Source organism: Dysidea avara, chromosome 1 (genome assembly GCF_963678975.1).
Source record: "Dysidea avara chromosome 1, odDysAvar1.4, whole genome shotgun sequence".
Lineage (NCBI taxonomy): Eukaryota > Metazoa > Porifera > Demospongiae > Dictyoceratida > Dysideidae > Dysidea > Dysidea avara.
This window is the reverse complement of record NC_089272.1, coordinates 11,968,482-11,994,980: the sequence shown is the minus strand read 5'-3', so window position 1 is coordinate 11,994,980 and position 26,499 is coordinate 11,968,482. Positions and strand designations below refer to the sequence as shown.

General features: G+C 38.4%; 1 protein-coding gene across 2 annotated transcripts in view; it reads left to right on the top strand.

Moving 5' to 3' along the window:
- Positions 1 to 26,499, top strand: part of LOC136256525 (cyclin-dependent kinase 4 inhibitor C-like) — a 77,887-nt gene that overhangs the window by 25,414 nt on the left and 25,974 nt on the right. For both annotated transcript variants that reach the window (XM_066049514.1, XM_066049506.1), the window contains exon 3: positions 14,716 to 14,817. In XM_066049514.1, the coding sequence (XP_065905586.1) occupies positions 14,716 to 14,817 (102 nt within the window). The remainder of the gene's footprint in view (positions 1 to 14,715; positions 14,818 to 26,499) is intronic.

Genomic DNA, 26,499 nt, shown 5'->3' with positions numbered 1-26,499 from the left:
AGCAGCAAACAAATATTTTTGCCACTCTACCAATTAGTTTAAACAGCCTGAGGCTAACTAGTACATACCCTTAAACTGTGGGAATTATAGAATTTTGTTTTAAATTGCTGCAAGACACATTTCACAGGTACACAAGTATGTTGGGGTTTTCACTTGCAAAATATAGTTAGTGTAGTATCAATTTCACTCAATAATCACAGAGTAAGAGCCATGATTTATGGACACGAAACATTAATAGTTGGCTTAGAACGCTAAGAATTATCAAAAGTTTTTTATCAGAAATTAAAGCATAAGTATTTTTAATGTAAATGTGCACCCAATTGTTACATCTTAGAATTAGAAGTGTTGTTTACTCTTGACCGGTGCAATTTTTATGGGAGGTATTAGTTAACAACATTTGTTGTGAACATCTCGGGGACTACGGTGTTTACTCTTCAGGGCTCAAGTAGTAAAGTACATTACTGACCAGGTGTACAACTTATAAACCTGCTGTATGGTAGGCTTGAGGTATAGTAAGTATGTATCTAGCTACCAGCTTGTTGTATGGTAGGGATGTACCTACCAGCTTGTTGTATGGTAGGGATGTACCTACCAGCTTGCTGTATGGTAGGGGTGTACCTACCAGCTTGCTGTATGGTAGGGGTGTACCTACCAGCTTGCTGTATGGTAGGGGTGTACCTACCAGCTTGCTTTATGGTAGGGGTGTACCTACCAGCTTGCTTTATGGTAGGGGTGTACCTACCGGCTTGCTGTATGGTAGGGGTGTACCTACCAGCTTGCTGTATGGTAGGGATGTACTACCAGCTTGCTGTATGGTAGGGGTGTACCTACTGGCTTGCTGTATGGTAGAGGTGTACCTACTGGCTTGCTGTATGGTAGGGGTGTACCTACTGGCTTGCTGTATGGTAGGGGTGTACCTACCAGCTTGCTGTATGGTAGGGGTGTACCTACCAGCTTGCTGTATGGTAGGGTGTACCTACCAGCTTGCTTTATGGTAGAGGTGTACCTACCAGCTTGCTGTATGGTAGGGTGTACCTACCAGCTTGCTGTATGGTAGAGGTGTACCTACCAGCTTGCTTTATGGTAGAGGTGTACCTACCAGCTTGCTGTATGGTAGGGTGTACCTACCAGCTTGCTGTATGGTAGAGGTGTACCTACTGGCTTGCTGTATGGTAGGGGTGTACCTACCAGCTTGCTGTATGGTAGGGATGTACCTACCAGCTTGCTGTATGGTAGGGGTGTACCTACCAGCTTGCTGTATGGTAGGGTGTACCTACCAGCTTGCTGTATGGTAGGGGTGTACCTACTGGCTTGCTGTATGGTAGGGGTGTACCTACCAGCTTGCTGTATAGTAGGGATGTACTACCAGCTTCCTGTATGGTAGGGGTGTACCTACCAGCTTGCGGTATGGTATGGGTGTACCTACTGGCTTGCCGTATGGTAGGGGTGTACCTACCAGCTTGCTGTATGGTAGGGATGTACCTACCAGCTTGCTGTATGGTAGGGATGTACCTACCGTCTTGCTGTATGGTAGGGGTGTACCTACCGGCTTGCTGTATGACAGGGATGTACATACTAGCTTGCTGTATGGTAGGGATGTACCTACCGTCTTGCTGTATGGTAGGGGTGTACCTACCAGCTTGCTGTATGGTAGGGGTGTACCTACCAGCTTGCTGTATGGTAGGGGTGTACCTACCAGCTTGCTGTATGGTAGGGGTGTACATACCAGCTTGCTGTATGGTAGGGGTGTACCTACTGGCTTGCTGTATGACAGGGATGTACATACTAGCTTGTAGGGGTGTACTCATAGTGTTACCTGGCAGTTAGGGGCTTGTATATAGCAAGTTATATCATTTATAAATGGTAAGTTGGCTAGTCAGCACATACAGGTGGTGCCACCAACCTGCTATTGGGGTTATCAACAATCACAGTTCAACTTCTGCTGCTGCAAGATTTAATTTTGTAAAATAGCAGACTCAACAAATCAGTAGTAGCCATTACAGGAATCCCCGTCTCAGTGGTTGCTATGTTCATTGACACTTGACAAATCGGTGGGTACCTCAGGTCTCAAGGAATTATGTTTCAATTGTATGATTACCCCAGATAATGCCATACCCAATTGGTCCTGTCTGTTTGTTTGTTTCAAAAACCCATTAACTATGTGGTGTTTATTAGATACCAGATCAGATGAGTGGATCTTCAGGACTAGTAGGGTATGGCATTAGGGAGAGGCCTGGCTTTCCACCTCAGGGTGTGTAATTTATCAGGCCTCTTCTTGCTTATCTTGGTTGTCATATTCTCTCAGAAAGAAGGCCATTACGTGTACATAAATCACCTATGAGTTTGGGACAGTAAACAGGGCTGCAGCCACTGATCCCTTTATGATGGGATGGATACCCTCACTCTGTTTGGAGCAGTGGATATAGGAGCAGTGGATATGGGAACTATCAGATCATGGATATCTCAGTTGCTAATTATATCCAAGACCAGCGTTGAAACCGGGTCGGGTCAACCGGGTCACATTTTCTCCGGGTCATCTGGGTCTGACCCGGTTTACAAATTATCCGGGTCTGACCCGGATTGGATCACGTGAGAAACGAAATTGTTCATTTGGCGACGTGGAAACTTATAAACGCTATCGTGTAGCTCTTTCGTGAGCCACGCCCACTTATTGCATTACCAACATACGCTCAGCCACACCCATTTATTAGTAAGTGCGGTATGTAGCACAAAACTAAGGGTATCTGTGGTGAGAGGTAGCTATTGTCAGTAGGTGATGACCTTTTTTTTTTTTTTTTTTTGGTTTTCATCCTACAGCTAGGCTGAAGTTGCAATATTTACTCAACACGAATCGAACGCTCAAAACGTAGTCTCGTTCGCTCGCTTGAGACTAACCGAAACATAGCTCTTATCGCATGCCTCGGCTTTAATTAATCTGGGTCATCCGGGTCAGCAGTAGTGGCCCGGTTTCAACGCTGTCCCAGACAGTAGTCATAAAGGTTATTTGGACGTACAAGAGTCATCTACCACAAATATCGACTGCAACATATCAAAGCAAAGTGATTGACTATATAGCAAGATGTGTGGCACTATAAAGAAGGTAGAAGTGTTTTGTGGGTGCAATGCCAAAGGGTTGTCTCCTTGAGGCTAATACCTAAGCAAAGTAAACCAGAAAAATGGCATCTGATTGCTGATCTCCTTGTGCTTGAGTATAATAACAGGGCTCTCGATAATATATATATATATATATATATATTTGATTGTACTGTCAAACTGTCAGTACAACACGGATTTGGTTTGGACAAAGCACATAAACGTACTAGTACCAGTTCTGATTTTTTCAGTGCGCAAACAAAAAGTGGTGTAACAGTGTCATAATATGATGTATATTCTGTTTGTAGTCCAAGCAGGAAAGCAGGTGCTTTAAGCTAAGCTTCAACATGTTTAATAGCTGCCAAGTACAAGTACGTATGCTGGTGCACAAACCTCAAAAGTTGGTGTGAGATAAAGCTTGTGGCCTATTGCCTTTGTAAGACTGGTCTCCAGCAATAAAGTAACAGAAATTGTCTGATTTGTGGAATGCTATTTTGAGCAGTAAAAATGGTAAATATACACTGCAACATATCAAAGCGAAGCGATTGCTATCTAGCAAGACTTGTGGTACTATTAAGAAGGTAAAAGTGTTTTGTGGGTGCAATGTCAAAGGGTTGTCTTCTTGAGACTAATGCCTAATAAAGTAAACCAGAAAAACAGTAACTGATTGCTGATCTCCTTGTGGGGGAGTATAATAACAGGGCTCCTAATAATTATTTATTTATTTTTGAGCATATGTCAAACTGTCAGAGTAACACGGATTTTGTCTGGACAAAGCACTAAAATGTACTGATGTACTAGTACCAGTTCAGAGTTTTCAGTGCACAAATCAAAGTAGTATAACCAATGTCATAACATAATGTATGTACTGTTTGTAGTAGTCCAAGCAGGAAAACAGGTTTCAACATGTTTCATAACTGACGAGTACAAGTACAGTAGGCTGGTGTACAAACCTCAAAAGTTGGCTTGAGATGCCACATTAAATATTACTGCCTTTGTAAAGCTGTTCTCCAGCAATTAAATAACAGAAATTATTTGATTGTGGAAAATTAAGTGAAAATGGTAGAAACACAGCTGTCTTACACACATTGAAAAAATGACACGGCTATTGTAGTAGCTCCTGGATTCTCTTTAAGTAAAAGCAAAGTACACAGGATAATCCCAGCTGTGCAGCTCAGCATTTGCTGGGTATCGAATCAATCTATATGAACAAGGTTGGCTACTCTTATAATGTCTGGGCTAGTGTTCGGATTTCAAGCAAAAGGACTGGACACCATTGATGATTTTGTACTGCAGCCGGTGGCAAGGGACTGCACAAGAAACTACTGCATGTCCACAATCTTCAACCTCATGATCCTGCTAGACCAATCACAGTTAAATTAATTGGGGTCCATTACCTGCCTGGGGCATTTCTAGGAATCAAGGTACGTAGATGTGGAGTGACCACAGCTACAACAACCACATAAGCAGTGTTGGGAAAGTTACTTTGTCAATGTAATATATTACATATTACTCTTTACTTTTGGGTAATGTATTAAATAAGTTACAGTTACATATTACTCCAAAAGAAAAGTAACTTAATATATTACATCAAGTTACTTTTGCTCTGACCATATACCTTTCCTTTACACCTTGCATGTTAGTTACTGAGCTAGCATATAGTAAACACTCCTGTAAATATAGCTACTGGTTTCTTGCACCTGTGTAGAGATGCTCTCTTCAGCCATACCTAAGCATTGCTGGAAAATCACATCACCAGTTGTCTGAGGTATGAACTAATATGGATAATTTTGTTATAGGGGATCAGGACAGTAGATTATTGCAGCCATTAAGCTGTTGAGTAACACTAGTTGGTTAGTAATGGACCTGGTAATGTGTTATGAATATCGTTACACGTCACTAACAAACTGTAATAGTAACGCGTTAGGTAATAACACGTTATTTTCGTTACTAATATAGCAAACTGTGGGTTCCTTGAAAGTAACTAAAGTTATATTACTATACTATGAATAATAATGTGTTATATTACTTGAAATCACAAAATGTAATAACTATTGTGTAACGCGTTACTAAAGTAACACGCTATTCCCAACACTGCACATGAGATATCAGAAAAAAGAAGTAGAGAACCTTACTTCACAACATATGTAGCCAGGAAAACAAATACACTATCCTGCATAAGGTTGGCACCTACCCTAAACCCTTAAAGAGGCTAAACCCAATAATAAAATAGATTGTAAATTTCAGTCTAGTCTTTATCTTCTTCCCCAGCACTGGTAAAATCCTGTGACTATTTTCTTCTGCTTAACTGTTCTTCCTCTTATTGATCCTTACATGCCAAGCGTTATGAACAAAGGTATCCTAGAGCAGAAGTCATCTTAAAGTATATTTATACGGATGACAACATAGACTCAGTAATTGATGATGCACAAGGTGTTAAACTCTTCAAAGACTTGTCAGAGCTGTGGGATGCAGACTCACAAATGGATTTTTAATGCAACCAAGGTATTAGAAGCCATTCCAACAGAAAGCCCAAGACAGAAATGGTTCAAGATGAAAAATGTTAAACCTGGAGATGTTATTTTGGTAGTTTCATCTGACATACCACAAGGTCAATGGCCATTAGGCAGAATATTAGAAGTATATCCAGGGAAAGATGGCAAAGTAAGAACAGTGAAGTTACAAGTTGATAATAAAGACCTATTGTAAAGGTCTGTCCATTGGAATTTGATTAATGTTATGGAATACTTAACTAAATACACTGTAGTTAGAAAGAAAATAGGAAGTACGTATATCGATAGTGATAAATTTTAATCTTTGACTTGTCATGTTGACCATGACAAGGAGGGAGAGAATGAATGGAAGATTGTAAGTATTAGAGAATCTGTACATAACCATATTTTAGATGTTAGCAGAATCAGCTGTTTATTGCTAAGAACTGTTGACTCTTTTTCCATATTTGGATGTAAGAATAAGCTGTTTATTGTTGAGGACTACATGACACATCAGGTGATTGGACTGAGGTCACAACAACAACTTGCTATATAAAAAGGGCTAACCGATAGCAAACTGGAACTGGGAAACAAATTGAGCTAGGAAAGGTGATGAATTTATTCCAAATTCTAGATGATTGAACTCATATTCTTCTGGTTTTTGTTTCATATTCATATCTCTCCATAAGAACCGATGACAGGCCATATCATCACAACTCAGAGCTACTATATACCTTTGAAAACGAATTAAGACATCAAATAGGTCATTTTGCAACTTAGGTCCTTGGTGAATAACATCATTTAAAGCAATATCATTATATCGAGCTGATGCATCAAATACAATCCATACCTTCGTAGTTGACCTGTCCTTCCTTATGACTGGAAAATGAGGGAAGTACCATTTGACAATCTTATCATCTTCCACTGGAGGTAACTTAGTAATATATCTCTTCTTAATGTGTTCACCAATAATTCTGGTATGTTCTTCAGCAATTTCAGGTTGCCTAGACAATCTCTTCTCCAAATTTTGTAGTCTCTGTCCTGCCATATCAACATTGTTTGGTAAGTTGATTAAATTATCCTATCAGGGTATAGCAATTCTACAGCTTCTGTTGTTGCATGTAATAGATCTTTCTGCCATATCTAGAGCAGCCCTCTTGTCTGTCTTAAATAATGGTCCTTTCTCTATGCCACTTGTCTCAGTTTCCCAGAAGTTTTGTACCATTAAATTAATTCTTTCCATGTCCTGTTGACCTGCAGAATAGTAAGTGTAAGTAAAATTAGTATTAGCGTTAGTTTGTTTATTGCTTCCTACGTTACCAATGCATGTACAACCTAGCGGCGTCTAATGTGCCACTGGCTGTCCTGGTGTTCCTCACACATTTTGGAATGAATAGTGAAGATCACTACAATCCAGGCCTATTAAAACATCAACTGTTGGCCTTGATCCCAACTTAGGAAACTCTAACTTCTGTAAATGAGGCCACCGTCTGGAAAATGTACTCCAGTCTATTGCTTTTATGTCTCCTGTAACTTTTTCTGCTGTAAAGGCTGTAATATTTAATTTGGATTTCCCATCTAAACTCTCAATTATACATTGCACTGGTAAGGTTTCAAAGGTTTCAACCTGACCATTCAAGACACCAACACTCACTTGTTGTAGACACTCCTGAAGACCTAACTCTGCAGCAACATCTGAATTAACATAGGTCTTAGTACTTGCATCATCCAATAGTGCATTTACCTTCACCATTTTTTGCCCATTTCTTAAAAATACAGGAATTTCTCTTAAAGCCATTGTACCTGATGTATCTCCTTTCTTTGTTATCACTGTTGTAAATGTACCTTCTTTCTGACTCTTTTCTTTTGGCTTCCCTTCACCGCAATCACTACTCTCTCTCCTGCTTTGACCTCTTGTTGTCTAAGTGGCTGTATCTCCTCCTTCACTTTAGATACAATTCATTTGTCTGATTGTTTGGGGATGATTGACTTGAACCACTGTGTAGTAGTCGATGGTGTACCTCCTTACAGTTGTTAATACCACACACCCTCGTGCTGTTACAAACTGTCCCTGGTGGCCTTCTCCTAGACAATGAAAACAAAATTTATTTTGCTTAGCACAAGCCCGCCTGTTCTGTGCATTCATCTGCTTGAACTCTGGACATGCCCATACCCCGTGAGATTTACCACACGTTCTACAGTACATGTTCTTATGAATACGGTCATTGTGCACCAACATCTGACTTTGTGTGAGACTTCCCAAGAAATGAGTGAGCAATTTCCTTCTTAAATCTCTTAGTCTCAAACTTCCTTGATTTTGGTGTAGAAAGCTCATGAACTGCTTCTAGTATTTTGGTTTGGAACTCAGCTTGCTTAATTACCCACTCCTATAGTGCTTCATGACTTCCTCTTTTGCTTCTCAAAAATTTATCTATGATAGTTAGCCAACATTTGTGCAGGCATCTTCTGCAATTTGATTAACAGCAGACCATCATTAATCCTGATCTATCTGCTTCATTTAAATCCACGATTGTAATATCCAAGAGATCAGCAAACTTCTCTAAATCTCGGGAATTGTCTAGGAATATCGGTCTAAAGTTATCGACTTCCTCCCAATATAAAGCAATCTGACGACATTGCCCCCCCAAACTTCCTATCTAATCTTTCCTTTGCAGTCTGATATGCTGTTGCTGAATGACCCAAGTTCTCGATAGCTTTTAAAGCCTCTCCTGCTAGGCACTGTCTCAGCTGCAGCAGCTTATACTCAGCTGTTGCTGGTGCCTTATCTACATATGCAGTGAAAGCAGCCTTCCAATTCGAATATGTTCTCTTATCTCCTGAGAATACTGGTATTGTCACTCTTTTTTTAGTTGCTTCCACATGTCTAGCCCAATCAGAACTAAGTCTGTTGAAAATTGACCTTGATTAACACTACCGTATAGCTGGTAATTTTCGAAAGGTTTTTATTTTCGGATATTTCGAAGAGGCCCTTCTCTTCAAAAATAAATTCTCACGTCCGGTTGTTTTTCGAAAATAAATTCCCACAAGTGAAAGCAACCATCTAACTTTTGGTGATTCGTTCGCCAGTGTATTCCTCGAGTTTTAGCTCAGTATTGCTGATGATAATGGGTAAACTGTTTCATTACTGTACCAATAACCAGAATCCAGAATGGGAATTGATGCCGTCTGTTCTACAATCTATGGTGATTATGAGCTAGCTATGATCAAGCGTGATCGTGCCAGTGAGTTCACTCCACCCGAGACTCCCTCAGTCTTCTCTCCAGTGCACAGGAATGGGGATTATTCCATCAGTAAGTCAGTTTTCGGCAAACATTCACGCATCTTCATAATTTATGACACGATTTTCCGTTTATTTGAAATCCATCCGGACTTCGAAATATGCACTCTTTGAAATTAAAATCTTTCGAAATTCATATTTTGCTTCTTGTACAAAAATTTCTGTTTCGAAAATAACCCGCTATACGGTATAATCCAAACTTACAGTTGGTGGCACTTCCTGACTACTGTCACTTATGGCTGGTGGGGGTGTCTGATGTGTCTCTGTCTGCTCTGCTGAAACTTCTGCTTCCTTATTTGATAGTGCTTTTAGAAATTTATCATAGACTCTGGGGTTGCTTAGCACATCTACCACTTGTTGCACTCGATTCTGCATATCGCTATATTCAATTTGGATCTGTTCTATTTCTCCACTAAGCTTCTCGACATTTCTATGTTCCTTCTCTATCTTGTACCTTGTTACTTTATTTAATTATTTATTATTACTGAGCAGGCAGCACTCAGTGCTGATTAACTCAGGAAAATGTAGCAATTACAAACATAGTTACAATGATTACATGCGTACAGAAGGACTTATAAATTTGCTGGATTTCATTAGTAAATTGATCAATGTTATCATGATCAATTAATCTGGGTGATAAAGCGTTCCAATCACAAATTGATCTGAAATAAAAACTATGCTGGAATATGTTGGTGGATGAAGTAGGAAGAATGTAACGTCTAGGATGATATTGTCTAGTGGCTCTTTCCATTTCTAAATAGTAGGATGGGATAGATAAAGGGTACACATTGTGGATGATTTTAAATAGTGTTTGTAACCTACATATCTTACGACGTACTTAGAGACTTGGCCAAGAAAGCTGTTGTAACATATTTGTGACTGAACTGTACGTATCTACTAAAATCATTTAAAACCCATCTTGCAGCTCTATGCTGCGCCTCTAACTGTTGGATATCAGTTTGATAGTATGGGTCCCATACAACCACAGCATATTCCATTACAGGACAAATCATGGTGAGGTAAGCTGATGCTTTTACTTCTGGCGAGCAACTACTAAGGTTTCGTTTGAGAAAGTTTAAAGTTTTATCAGATGTGTTTTTTATGTGAGATGACCAAGATAGTTTATTATCTAATAAAATTCCAAGGTAAGAGTGTTGACCAGATGTTGTTAAATTGCAATCATTCAGTTTATAATTGAATAGAATAGGTGATAAAGATCTGGTGAAGTGCATAATAGTACATTTTGTTACATTAAAATGTAGTTGCCACTTTATTGCCCAGGCAAATAGATGGTCAAGATCATTTTGTAGTTGGACAGCATCTTCTTCAGTAGTAATAGTTCTGTAAAGTATACAATCATCAGCGAATAGTCGTAACGGTGAACTTATGCTCTCTGTGATGTCATTAATGTATATGAGAAACATCAAGGGACCAAGGACAGTTCCTTGAGGTACTCCAGACTGAACGGATACCGATTCAGATGAGGCACCATCTAATACTACTTGCTGAGATCTTTGGGTAAGCCAGGTACTGATCCAGTGACAGATATTATTAGTAATGCCATAATGTCTGAGTTTTACAAGAAGTCTCTGGTGTGGGACACTGTCAAATGCTTTTGCAAAATCAAGAAGAATAACATCCGTTTGTTGGTGATGATCCATGGAATATGATAAATCTTCTAACAGGGAAATAAGTTGAGTGACACAGGAGTGCTGAGACCTGAATCCGTGTTGGTTTTCAATGAGTACATTGAAGGAGTTCAGATGTGGTATAATAGAATGATAAATAATGTGCTCCATGGTTTTGCAGCAGCATATTACTAAGTACTCCATTACCCCCATTGCCTTCTCCAGTGTCAGAAAGCCTCCATCAATAAGACCATTCTCTGTTTGTAAAGTAGTTTCTTCCTGACCTTTATCCTGATCTTCAGCCATCTTGAACCATCCTCTGCTACCAGTTTTTTTCAATATTTTTAGATTTTGATTATTTAGCAGCAATAAAAAAATAGATAGTAAATTTCAGTCTAGTCTTCTTCTTAAAATATCTTCTTCCCCAGCACTGGTAAAATCCTATGACTATTTTTCTTCTGCTTAACTGTTCTTCCTCTTATTGATCCTTACAGACTCAGGTGGTTTGCTATCGGTTAGCCCTTTTTATATAGCAAGTTGTTGTTGTGACCTCAGTCCAATCACCTGATGTGTCATGTAGTCCTCAACAATAAACAGCTTATTCTTACATCCAAATATGGAAAAAGAGTCAACAGTTCTTAGCAATAAACAGCTGATTCTGCTAACATCTAAAATATGGTTATGTGCAGATTCTCTAATACTTACAATCTTCCATTCAAGAGGTACACTTGATAGATATCTGCAACCTCACGATTGGGATCCGGTTCACAATGGGCTTGTGACAATGAAAAAAGATCTATAGGTGGACTAATAGTGAAAGAGTACTGAGACCCGACCTCTTAGCAATCTAGCTATTTACTTACAATAAACAAGATCACCTCACTCCTTATTGGTCTAGGTAGTTAGCTGCACATCCCTGGCTGACATGAGATATACTCTAATACAGCAGTCATGTATGATAGAACAGATACACTGTTCTGGTAGACATGGTTAATTTTATAAGAAAAATAAAATAAGCAAGCACAATATAAAAAATTAATTATTGTTCAAAAGGAGACAGGTACTCCTCAGCAACAGCAAGGTCAATGGCTGGAGGCACACAGGGACGCTTGGATCTAGAATTTGATCCTTGTTACACATTATTGAAGACTGTAGCAAGGAGAACCCCAAACTACAGCGAAGCCTGCTCATAACGACAGAATATGGGGAACTCCACTTCTCCCCTATGATGTTTATTATAGTATGTTTGCGTTGAGCTGAATCCTCAAAAACATTTAATAACTCATGGATTCAATTACACACGATCTTGAAATTTGGTTCATTTGTAGTACTGCTTGACCCACTAAAATGATTTCAAAATCTTGTTGTTCAAATGTTTGACATAATATTTATGGCCAATCAAAATTTTCACAATACATTTCCTATGGAGAAGCCATATAAGTACAGTGTCCATTAGAGCCCTTTCCCGAACTTGTAATGGAGCCAAACCGTATGTGTCTGTTGTTGACACCTTTGCTGTTACCAATAATCATCTGGTTGGCAGAATTGTTAACTCTGTTGAGAAAAAATCCACTTTTAATTTTTAGCTGTTTTTCAGGGTTCAGCTCAACGTGAACATACTATAGTGATGGTATCTGTCTTTCCCATACTTACAGATGTGGAAAATGCAAGTGGACTAATACAAGTTACAATGTAGCTAGTTGTGACACAACAAAAAACAACTGAACAAACTAGTATTTTAAAATTGTTAATTTAAAAGAAAGTAGGGATCTACATATGTGCAATAAAAAGTAGTGAAACAAGAAATGAATGATGGTGTTGCAGCATAGCTAGTGGGAAAGTCCCCACTTTGGCATATTAGCTATTATTATTTGTGACTGGATCTGCAAATTCAAATCCTGTTTATTAAATATTTAGACTCTACTTAGCCAAGTGTACCCTCTGGCAAAGTTTCAGCCTCATAATTATGCCAACAACTTGGGAGTTACAGCCCTACAAAGTAGCAAAAACAGAAAAATCGATTTGTACAGCAAGTATAGGGAAAATAAATTACACGCGCTTACAAAAGTGGTTGTAAATTATCAACCTATTGAGGTATGGAACTAACCATCGTGTTCGTCAAGAAGAGTGGTATCAATTACTGGGTAAGTTTGTCCTTTACTCACCCTTCTTCACTCCATGCAAAGGTGAAACTCGGGAAGAAAAATTGATAGCGTACAATCATTTCGACGTGACATAAACAAACGCTCATAACTTACATATCCTTGGATCTACTGCAGTGATGCAAAGATTTTCCAACTACTCTTGAGCAGGCAAACAAAATGTTATCCAGGGTTTATTGTTAGTCCCTTTCTTCACTAAAAAGGAGGCACTCAAAAAATATACTAAATTTTTCAATAATACGCAAGTATTTCACCCAATGTATTCAAATGTTTTATACTGTAATTGTAAGCTTGCACAAATGTGTTGGGTTTTCACAGATCTGGTAACATTTTGTTCAATACCAAAGTAGGGACTTCCCACTGAGTTATGCTGTATCACCATTATTCATCTCTTGGTTCACTACCTTTTATTGCATAGATCCCTTCTTCTTTTTTTTTTAAATTAACAATATTTAAAATATTATTCTCAGTATAATTATTGTAGTCCATGCACACCTGGAAAATCTGCATATGATTTTTATTGTGTACAGTCTTAGCTGAAATGATAATGCACAAATACTGAATGTTTAACTTATATTTATATCCTTGTCAGAGTTACATGTCTTATGACAAGTAGCTAGCTCAGTATCTTACCATTTGGTGAGTATTCATGAACACTGCATGAAGATACTACAATGACTAAGTGTCCTGACACATACAACAGCTGCTCAATATTTGGAATGTGTGTAATGTACATGTATAGTCTCGTCTACAGCCGTTAAATACTCTAATAATGCAGTCAAGTGTGTCTGATAACAACAAAGCTTACACTGAACTTGACAGCCACTAATGTAAATTGCTATGCGTATCTATAACAATTATCATTATCAATAAAACAAATCCATTACTGGATTAGTAAAAAATACACAAACTAGATGAATAAAAAATTAAAATTTTAAAAGGGAGTAGGGATCGCTGAAAAAAGCCATGAAGCAAGAAGGGGTGGTAATGAAAACCACAATCCCTATTTCATAAATTTTAGTTATAAATGCTCTGTCATTTTGAGATGAGTCAAAATAGGGATTTGCGGTTTACATGTACATCACCATCCCAGCGATCCCTTCTTGACCTTTTTCAGTGATCCCTATTCCCCTTTTAAAATGTTCAATATTTTATGAATCTCATATATATATCAAATTACTCACTATAGAGCAAGGAACATGATGATTTGTTACATAATGTGAACCACAAAGCTGTGTTTGTGATGTAATGTGGTAAAGGTTCTAACACATGACAGGTCTTTGGTGCCATGAATACTGTGTCTAAATAATACCAGAAAGCAGCCTTATAAAGGCAGTGTTATTTGTTGATGATTTATGGTGCCACAAGACTAAACCTCAAACAGACTCTAGGTATCAACACCAGCCTACTTTTGCTTGTCAGCTATGAAAATGCATTTATAATCATGTTTACCAGTGTTACCTTTGACTTGTGGGATTCATAAAACTTCATAGTTTTAATAGCACATCCCTGGTACCTCTATTGAAGGTCTGTGGTACACAGAAATGAAGTTATTTAGAGAACTGTGAGACTTCCTCAATAAAATTTACAGATGGAATCTTATTATTGCTTTATGAACAGAGCTCGACTGCAGCTTTAGCTTTACAAAGCTTTATGTAAAATGTATAATTTTATCAATGACAGGTATAAAGTTTTTTCTACCAAAAAATTAAGCATACTGTATACATAAGATTAATAGTGACTACATATGAACTACCAAGTCCAACCTTTCCTGTGAACTATTTCCTTACTAGCGTAAAACTTATGTACTAAATGTTAACAACGACGAACACTAAGCAAATAAGAAAATACTCAAATGTTAGAATCACCGTTCATGTTCTAAACTATATCTACATGTTCCACACCTAATAAGAGTTAGTAGTACATACATTACATATATGGTAATAATAGTTACATGTAATACAATAGTGTGTATTAAATGGGTATGTGTAATTGTTTTGTGTTTGTGTAATCCGTTAACTTGTTATCTTTATTTACACCAGGATGGAGACACAGCTATCCATCGTGCTGCTTACAAAGGCCATTTGAAGTGTGTCCAATGGTTATTGGACAATACAACTATTCCAGTAGATCATAGGAACAAAGTATGTTTGTAGCAATATTACATGTGTATGTGTGAGTGTACATACAGTATGTACATACTGTACTTACAGTATGTATGTACATGTATGTATACCTGTACCTACAGTAAATATATTAATCTTATAACAAGGGGTAGTCACTTCCATACCGCCAGTTGATACACTTGCGACCGGGATCAAGAATTTTGATCGTCGAAATTTTGCCTTGATCGCTTGATTACACTTATAAAAGTGCCTTGATTCTTAATGGTCTACCGTAAAATATTAGTAAATTATTGTGTTGCTAAAGTTAGCTTTGAAAGGTGCTTGATCGTCACTTTTGCAGACGTTTTGATCACTTGATTCACTGTACAAAAGCCCCTTGATCGCTTGATTAAATATTGATTCCGGTCGCAAATGTTTCAACAGACGGTACTGAAGTGACTACCCCTTGTATAAGAATAGAAATGCCCTCATTTCTTGTTAATAACCCTTGTTACATGGGCCAGCTGCCCAAACATTTGGTAGTGCTGTGAAGCCTTTTAAATGTGGAACTGTTAATCAAAAAAGCGCTTTGTTATGGACAAGACTAAGTCAATTATGATGCTCTAGAAATATCCCATACATTTAGTATGGATGATTCAGGTGCACAAAAATGCTTACACCATGAAAACATACTTGTTCCAGTACAAAACCATTGGGAGTGAACACATGTTCACCTCTTTGATATTACTCTATTTGGCGGGGCTCAGGTGAATGCGTGCTGACTATAAACAAATCCTCAGAGTGGTATTTACTGTGCATACCACTTCCATGGTGAGATGAGTCAACACATCCAGAGGAGTGTATTCACAATAATATTATTTATATCTTAAAGAAATTTCAATTTACAGTAAAAAATGAAGTAGGGATCTATGCAATAAAAAGTAGTGAAACAAGCGATGAGTGATGGTATTACAGCATAACTCGGTGGTAAAGTTCCTACCTTGGCACAGTAGCTGTAACAATTATTTTTATTCAGTGCCAAAGTAGGGACTTTCCAATCGGATAAGGGATCACAGAGCTACATAGGTGTGAAAATTGCGTTTTCTTTCTTCCTGTTAATATACTCACGGTGTAGCATGCCGGCTTCTTGGGCCGCACGACACACTATCGTGTGTCTTGATTTATTGTAGGTACAGGTATACATACATGTACATGTACATACATACTGTAACAGTGCCAAAGTAGGGACTTTCATGCTGTATTACCATCATTCATCTCTTGTTTCAAAATTTTTTTATTGCGTAGATCCCTACTTCATTTTTTAAATGACAATTTTTAAAAAAATACTATTTTTGTTATAGCTCGGGGACTGTTCTGTCATACAGTACAATAGTTACTGCATAGTAGGGACCACAAAGGAGTAGGCGTGGCCCACAAAATAATATCACCCAAAAACCAGCCTCAATTTTCCCTGACAATGAAGCAGGTAAAACTAAGCCCAAACAAGCCTTCAAATCAACCCAAAACACTTTCAATAAGTTGCTATGGAATTTTTTTTTAAATTATTTAACGGAATTTTCTACTGGCTGACTGATGCCATCAGACAAGTGTAACTCGATAACGGCTAAGGCTACAGGCTTGATGTTTTTCACTGTTTGACATTGCTTCGGCCCGAGAGGTTCCTTTTGGCATACCGCAGTATATACAATGCATTCTTCATGAACTTATTAGTGTCCTCCTTTGTGTCCCGTTCATCTTTGCTGACAGCGAAAAGTGTCGATTTGGCGGTAGCACATGATGGCTTCCCTTTGAAACGGAAATCGTTTGTATTTTTCATAGTGGCTACTCTGATTGCAGAGGTGCTTTTCTAACAGTTCTTGATTCATACTGCTGTGTAACAGGTTGAACATAGCCGACAATGAAGTGTAATGGATACTTCACTTTTCAGACGATAATTGATATAACTGGGGTGCATGGCACCATTTCTTTCGGTGTGCATGAGGTGCTTTTCGAACAGTTCTAGATCCGAAGTGCTGTGTAACGGGTTGAACATAACTGACAATGAAGTGTAATGGATACTTCACTTTTCAGATGATAATTGTGGATGGGTTAACCGAGTCATAATAATCATTTACAAAAAAAGTAAACAAACTAGTACACAGAAAAATTTGGAATTTTCAACTAGAGTAGGGACCATAGTACATTGATGAAATGTACTGAAACAAGCTGGAGTAGTGGACGGTATTAAATCGCAGTAAAACAATAAGAGTGTTATATCCCTACTGTGCATTTCCATTATGAGCACAGTAGGGATATAACACTTCTTATTGTTTTACTGTGATTTAATATTGTGCACTCTACTCCAGCTTGTTTCAGTACTTTTTATCGATGTACTATGGTCCCTACTCTAGTTGAAAATTCCAAATTTTTCAGTGTATTTGTTAAAATATCATAAATGCATGACTGCTGTATTAGAGTATCTCAAGTCGGACAAGGGGTGTACAGCTAGCTACACCAATAAGGTCTTGTTCTTTGTTTAGCAAATAACTAGATTGTGAAGAGGTGTGATCTCCGTACTCTATCATGATTAGTCTGCCTAGATGGGTACTGCCGCAAACCTATCGCGAATTAGTGTGGCGGCAATCGCTCTTTTGCAGGCGCATTTCCCAATAGCGAAGTTGCAGATATCTAGCTATTGTACCTCTTGTAGTAGCGCCAGGACTAAACTCTTCAAATATCAAGCTCTGAAATAAATCTGTGGCGTCTAAATGTGCTACTGAAAGAAAGTGTTGATACGGAAAATTAATGCCTCAATATGGTTTCATTGGATGAAGAAGACAAGCAGCCTGATTGAAGATAAAAGAAAAGACAAGACGCAGAGAATCCACACTCCTCGGAACCCCAAATGGCACATCCCACTAGTGAGTTTGTTATTGTGTTATAAAATGGTGACCGTGTGCTGCATTGTTTGTCCTCTAGCCCTGTGACTGTGATCAGTCAGGCAGTGAGTCTAAATTCAAGTTTTGGCAATTTAAAAAAAAATTCTATATGCGGCCACGGATGTGACTAAAATGCGGAACAGACTGGAAAATAGACTCGCAAACGGACTGGGTAAACTTACCCCAAATGTCTATTTATCACAGTTACCCACTCCAAAACAATATCAGATGCTGCAGTGACAGTAAATAAACCTCTGGACATCATCTCAAAGCTTACTGTAGCTGATATTAAGCACCGCACTTAAAACTGCTCTTGAACTTCATTGTTTTTGTGCTGAATTTAAAGTGCATTCTTCATGGTGCGTGACGGTATAATGCTGTAAACAAGCCAAGATACAAGATTCAAGACTTGTTGAAGAGATGCTGTTACTGATAGATTTATGTTTAGGTCTATTGTTGCAATTAGTTTTGCGGCTGCTTTCCAGTGTGGCTGTGGGCTCACGATGGACAGGCTTCGAAGTCACACTAGGGCTTAACATAGTGAAATTGTCACAGTGCTGTAAACAAGGTTGAAGTATAATTAACATAGTGTGAATTTATTGTTGCAGTCAGCCTTGCCAGCTGATGAAATAAATAACGTGGTGTGACTTCAAAGATTCCCGTCACCTGTTAAACTGAGAAGCAGCTGCGAAATTAACCTGAACACAAATTTATTAGCAACAAACGTCTCTTCAACATTCTTGAATCTTGTATCTTGCTTGTTTACAGCATTATACAATCACGCACAATGAAGAATGCATTTTTGATTTACAGTACAGCTCAAAGGTGACGTCGTGAGTATACACATTCGAGTAATGTTCGCATCTTCTCGCAGGATCATTCTTTTGCAGTGTACTGTACAATATAAGACCCTTTTTCGCTGATCCAGTCACGTATATCAAAAAATGTGGAATAAATTCTGAAATCACTCAGTGGCCAGTGATCTGTACTTACCAATAAGGCGATCTGCCTAAAGGGGCCTAGATTTGTAAGTTCATATGAGTTAGAAATGCTACTAAGCCAATTGTATATTTACACTTTTTATATGCAGCTGTATAGCTACAGTACAATGTCTCCAGTATTATACATGTTGCCAGGATTACTTTTACTTATACCCATATCACCATTGTTATCCGTATTACCATTACGTATGGATTCACCAGCTATAATTCAATATGCATGTAAAAGGTTAACAAATGTTCAAGTATACTGGAGGTCTGGCTGATGAAGCCACTATCTTTTACAAACGTCTGGCTTCTCTTTTGTCCATTGAGTGGGGGGATAGTTACTCGGTTACTCTAGGCTGGCTCAGTTGCCATCTTTCTTTGCTGCACTCTGCTATTGCCTGTATGATGGCTGTATCCATGGTGCTTGATCATCATCTGGTCACTTTGACAGAACTCCACCTCCAGTGGATCTGGTTAGACTGGAATCACGCTTAAAGAACTGATTTCTGTATGAGCTTTCTGTTTTGTTTATTGTACTTGTGTATTTACCATTTTAAAAAGTATACTGCAGACATACTAGTATATAGACATTAATCTCTGATTCTATACTGACTGAATTAGGGATTAAGCAACATCTACTAGTAAATTAAATATGCAGGTATAGGAAATCTCACTACTTTTTACTTGTTTATGTACTTCTAAGGTTGGGCAATGTTTCAATAAATCACCAACATCACCTAAGCAAGTTCTTGCAATACTATTATCACAAGACACAAGTTTTCACCTTTGTAATATTATTACATAGGCAACATTTATCATAATTTGCAATAATCATTGCATTTATTATCTATTTTGCATCTCTGATCTAGGCCTCACATTTGATACAGTTCATGCATATCATTGCTAACTATGCCAGTTTGTTACCTTGTTAGCAAAGAAATTGTGCTTTTAACCTAATTCTCAATGAAAACAAGTAGTTATATGGACTCTGGCTTGTCTCACTCTGTGGTCGTGTTTCAATTTTCACATGCAATATTGCAATAATCGCCTCATGTAATAATCGCATGTCACAAGTTCAATATTGCCCAACCTAGCCGAATTTTAATTTTTCCTTCTACTTGTACAGTAATGCTAAGAGTACCAGTATTCCATAGAGTGGGTTATTATTGAAGGGTTTATAATTTTGTATATAATTCAAATAAATAATTCTTAAATTTATGTCAAGACATTCTATTATACAAAATATTGAATTATATGGTTGTCAAATGTGCATAGTGTGGGCATGTACATACACAGCAGTATGTTGTTAAATGGCGGTATCCATAACTCTTCGTCAATATTTTAAACAAGTGTCAAAGAAACTTCTAGACCCAGACAAGCCTATATCTCAAGTAATAACACTAGCTTTGATTCAGGATGCCAATGCGGTCTATCTGAAAACTGCTGCTCAATCCAACACAAATCATACAATCAGACTTACAGGAGTTCAACAGTCTAGATTTGCTTAAAAGCATGGTGATAAGGAATGACTCATCATTTTACAAAACAATATTGTGTACAAGGAATCCCAGAAGTTCAGTCAGCACATGAAAGTACAAATATACTAGAGTTTTACTAATCGGAGCGGTGATTTCTAGAACCCGGTGATTGCTAGAAGCTGATAATTAGCTGTTTTTACTATAATTGGAAATTGGTTGTAATGGGCTGTGGCCAGCAGATTATTGGTCTATTTAGCAGCAGCAGCTGCAGTACCACCAGAAGGCTGGTGGCAAAGGCTCTGGGGCATCTGGATCAGTGGAATGGAATGGTGGAATGGAATGGTTGACTGGAATTGAATGGTGCAATGGAATAGTATTTAGGTAATTTCAATTACTAGTCACCTCTTTATAAAGACCACCTTCTAACAAAGACCACCTCTTTATAAACACTGTTTAAATATCGCGTGAATATGCACTAGCCGTGCGAGAAACTCGCCACTCATGAGAACACTCGCTACTGAGTTTAGTAACTTCATACAACACTTAAACCACATAAACATTTGTGATTGGTCCCATAATTATGTTTGTGCAAGCCTAGCTAGCTAATTATACAGTAGAATGCAATAAACGCACGCCTGGGCCCGCAGAACGCAATGGGTGGAATATTTACGAAAAAGAAAAAAATCCGTAAATTCTAAAGCGCTTGTTTCACAATGAAAGAAAGTGATAACACCAAAAACTTTGGCAGCATCGTGATCCCAAAAGCAAGAGGAGTTCCAAAATCTTTGTTTCATGTCAGTACTCTCAAGGAGGCAGAAGATATCAGCGTTAGTCTGCCTTGCGTTAGACGAGCAGTTCACTATCGCTTTTTCTCATGTTTGTTTGCCTTTACCAGTCCCCCGTGGACGTAGGAAAGGCCTGAAAGACACAACTTACCCAGCAATGGATTTGCTTGTTCATGGTAAATTGGATGGTGCAAGTTGCATCTTGGTAGAGGACTGCATCCAAATGTTATGATCGTTTTATTAAACGCCTGTAGTTTATTGTCACTGTACAGATCAATTTTTTGCTGTTAGCACTTCGTAGCGCTGTAACTTCGAAATTTCTTGGCTTCTAGAGTTGAAACTTTGGTTGGCCATTCCTTTAACTATCTAGATAAAGAAAATACGAATTAGAAATATGGACTAACTGGGGTTCTGTGACAATACTTGGCGACCAATCCATCTAGGTTTACGGTAGCTATACTGCTAGCTACAGCACTGACTGTAGTCCGCGACAGAGTCAAGGTCAAGTCAATAGCTAAGTTACCAAGTATTCGGTAGCTACAACACAGGCATTGCAATGGGAGATTTCACAGATGGCGGAACTGAGCCAGTGTCGCCTCCCAAGACCATAGGTAAGACCTATTATCTGGTCTTGCGTGATGCTCTCGAGTAAAGTTAGCTATCATGGAGCATTACTGTAGCCTTGCTGCATCCACACGTGTCACTTGAGTGCACATCACGCGCGTCATGCGTGTACATGCGACGTTACTCGTGAGCTGTACTGTAGCACAACTAAAGAATGAATCCAAGAGCAGTTTTAAGTGCGGTGCTTAATATTGGATTAAGCAAACTTTGCGACGATGTTCAGAGGTTTATTTACTGTCACTGCAGCATCTAATATTGTTTTGGAGTGGGTAACTGTGATAAATAGACATTTGGGGTAAGTTTGCCCAGTCCGTTTGCGAGTCCACTTTCCAATCTGTTCTGCATTTTACTCATATCCATCCGGCCACCTGTTAGTGTTTTGTTGTATTTTATGCTGTATTATAATTATATCATATGAACTAGTACTATTCCGTAAAAGTGATTTTCGTTGCGTGAGATGTTTCTAGGGTGCTTTTCAAAGGCGAAATTTTGGGCGGCACACAAAATTTTCGGCCCAATCGTTACTTAAACGGTATTACTGTACTATTTGATATGTATGACTTTTGATTGTGATACACAGGTGCAAGAATTATTTTTCACATTTATGTACACATGTATAAATACTGGCACTACGATGACTTGAAGTGTACAATAAAGTCAAAAGTTAGAATTCTGTTACTTTTAACACTGTTAGCATTCCAGCATGTAAAACTGCTACATAGCTGCCTAAATAAAAGGATGTACATGCTTACAAGGGAATCTCCATGGGGGGTTCTGAGGTTTACAGAAACTGACCAAGAAAGATCAACCATAGTAGAATAGTCAACTTAATACAACAGTCAAAAACTTTCCAAGGGGAGCTCCCCAGATGGCCAGATTCCTCTAGATTTGCAGACTTTGTATGCTAGTGTGCTTCTCATACTAAGGTACATACAGTACAGGTAAAGGCCTTCCTTTGTACATTCATGAGTTTAGCCATAATCCTGCTGTAGTCCCTGGCATCACTAAATGTTTAGATTGGAGACAGGTCTGACTCATCAAAATTTCTGGAGCTTCTCATGACATGCATAGATAGTGTACTGTATGGCTTCAATTTACCGTTAAATTATTTTCATAGTTTGCCCTTAAATGTTAACAAACATTTGCTGACTACTGTACATGATGATAGCCAAGATAGGGTTACCAATGTAAAAATTGTCATCTTCAACATAATTTGCTAACTGCTGTTACATGTTGGACCAACACTCGTTTGAATACAGCTGCAGTGGCAGTAAATTCTATTGCCTTCTTGTGGTAGAAATCGATGAGAATATCTGCGAATCACGATCTTACAGTCCCAGAAACAATGATCTTTTATCACAATACTGCACTTTAACATTTCTCTGTGAGCAAACCTTCACTAATGATGGAATGATTAGTGAGGCATGATTACTGTTGCTGCATCATTTAGACAGGATGTTGAGGTCCAAAAACAGGTTTTTGTCCATGAAGACTAAACAAATGATAGCCCAAACTTCCTCACACCACAAAAGTAGTCACCCATCAGCAAAAAAGTTGTGTACCAAATTCTGAGATTGCTAACCATCTGGGCAAGCCTGGTATTGGACAAAAGATTATCCAAAATAGCTCTTTTTTCTCATCACTTGCTCCCTCAACAACTTAACACCATAATTCTCAACATAAAACAACTTTAAGATTGCTAACATACTAGGTAACATCCAGAATTTTGTTGAGTTTTGTTAGAAATCATAAAATTAAACTGATATACTTGTAGGCGTTTATTCAAATAACTTCAGGCTCATGTACATAATTTCCATCATTATGATGATTCAACAATTGATCTCGAACTTGATGTCTTGTCCAGTTGTTTTAACAGCCATAACATGACGTACAGTATTATGGACATAAATTTGGCTTATAGTGCTATTGATAGCTGTAGCCAAACTCAACCACGTGAGTCCAAAATTTAGATATACATGCCAAAGTTAAACATGTCATGCCACAAATGTTTGTAGTGCCACAAAGAAACAAAAAAAAATACAAATGCCACACCACATGCTACAGTTTATAACTTGAAGTAAACTATTGGTGCTATAACAAAATTCTTGCTGTTAGTTACGTAACATATATTTCAGTAAAAAAGTTTAGTGCAAACCCTGCGAAATTGATTAAACAACTCTCCAATAAAGGAGAGTAGCAGCCATTTCAATCATGAGTCTTTATCTGGATGACGACTTACGATAGAAACTGCTGCCACACTCCTTAATTAGCTAGTTTTTTTAATTGCTTGCATTTGTACGGAGCAACGTTGCATTCAAGTGGTAGCTACCATAAAAGTTTTGTTCGTTTTGTTTGTTTTTATCTGCTTTACTAGTTAGACACTGGAGGAAAAGCTTGTACGAGGTGCTTACCATGACCCAAGGAACGTAAGCAAAGATCGTTGACTACAGTGAAATGGGACAAATGCCTAGAAGGAGTTTGAAAAAATCTATCCCTAGCCTGTCTTTGATCTGCAGGCCATTCAGATACTGGCGAAGCGCCACAGTAGGTGGTCAAACCAGAGAGGTCAGCATAGGGGGAAGTTATTGTTTTTGTAAACATCATTTGCTGGTTCTTGTAATGTCGAGAGCAATGTTTGGATATTCGTGAACTCTTGTGGGACAACGAATCTCTCGACAGTCAAAGGGAAAGCTTGGAAATGCCCATGATACATGTAACGATATTCCAATACCCATTCTATCATGTAATAATTGTGTCATGTACCTGAGTGATTTGCCTGATATGTACACTCACGCTCTCGGACCCTGATATGTACACCCAAGCTAGAGGGCCGTTAGGCCCGAGAGTGTGAGTGTACATATCAGGCAAATCACGAGGGCACGTGATACAACTGATATGTACCATGCCAATTCAGGCTAAGAGCCTGCAGGAGACTAATCACCCAAACCAATATGAGGCCAACCACTGAATTCATTATATAGACCAACTTGTGAAATTCAATTATGGGACAACAACAACTAATGTTGTGACTACATTTGTTAACCCTTTATTACCAAATGGCTAATATATTGCCATAAACGGGCGTTACCGAAGTTTTTTTTTGGTACTTTCTTGATATAAGCGAGTTTGTTCAAAACGCTCTAACTTCAACACCCAAGTCCCTAGGCGTCTGAAACTTAGCATAAGAACTCACAATGAATTGTTCTAGTAGTTGGAGTATATTGTACTTCGTAGCGTAAACCGTTCTTCTTTTTACTACAGGGGAAAGTTGCGCCATCCGCTCGAAACATTCATATCGTCGCCATAGAAAAGGCCAGTACTTCCAAATTTGGACATAAGATACACAACTAGATAAACATCCGGTGTGTGACGTTTGTATAACCACAAAAATTCGTTTGCACTTAAAACAGTGCTGATGAGTGGGGCCCTCGAAATCTGGAAGTACGCAAGCTTATAAAAATATTGAGGAGCGGGATAAATTATATATGCGTTCATCTCCACAGTGAATATCTTCGAAGTGCTACCGCCGAACTGGCTGAAATGAACGTCAATTGTCGATCAGTGACGGCCTTACAAGGTAAGCCAAGTATAGCGAATCAGTGATAACCATGCATCCTTTTATTACAGAAGACGCGTACACTCCTCGCTCTAGGCGGCCATGTCTTCGACACATAAGGAGCTATCAACATCAAAGTTGGAAACGGAACTCGCAGAGAGACACACTTCCTGTGTGTGACATCTACTAGACCACGAAACCTTATCAGTTGTTGTAATGAATTTTAAAAAAATGTATTATTGAAAAAATAATTTATTTTGTAAAATTCAATAAAATTACAAGACAATAAAATACGAGCCGGGGCCAGCAATAAAATGGTTTAGCCTCATTTAGGAGATGGCTAGGGCCCCCATCTCCAGGGAAAAAACCTCATACATTCATGAGGAAAAACCCATGAGTTTCAGCTCGATCCCTAGCTGTTATCACAAACACATACATACACGCATACATATATATATATGTGTCCATATAGTCGACATCGACGAACAGCAGAACATATCTCATCTGAAAGGCTAAATTATGTGGATAAACAATATTGCTACGTATATACATACTATGTTAGCTTATGCTTAATATGGTAGGGTTTGAAACAATCTATACACATATGGAGGTTACAAGTCTCACAACCAGTTGAAGGACGCACACGCTTCTCAGTTGTACTACAGTGCACACAGTCTCTCGCACAATCAAACCTTTTGGGGTAATGCACAGAAGATTTAGATGGGCGTTTTTTTGGCCTACCTACGTGCTTCCTATTTGTGAAAGTTGCAATGAGCTGTTTTGCTAGGTCTCTTCTATACTCTAAGTGGGTATATTTTGATCGTCCAGAGATATATCGAGGCAAATCATGGTTTGGACTCTCACAGAACAAAATGTAAGAATTTTGAATAGCTACATCATAAAAAAACCAGAGCAAACGCATGTACCACCTAGATTTAGATTTTCTGCTACAAGTGTATGCCTTCCGCAGTTGGTCAGCCAAATCTACACCCCCCATGTTCTGGTTATAAAGCTTGACAGCTACTGGGCAAGTAAAATCTGCATGATTACCATCACTAAGCTTGCGAGATACAACAGTTGTCTCACTGGGATCACAAATCGTATCAACGAAAGCCACAGGTTTCCTATCTCTCCACACAAAGCAATGGACTGCATCACCTATAACCTGCTTCTCTAAATGGTCCCCTCTACCCAATGCATTTATGCGAGCTTTACCAAATTTAGGGAACTCCTTTCTATTGGTTACCACTGTACCTACACAATAGATTTCCTCAGCCACCAAGTCCGCCAATAGCCTAGGACTAGAAAAAAAGTTATCAAAGTATAAGTGGTAACCCTTACCTTTGATAGGCG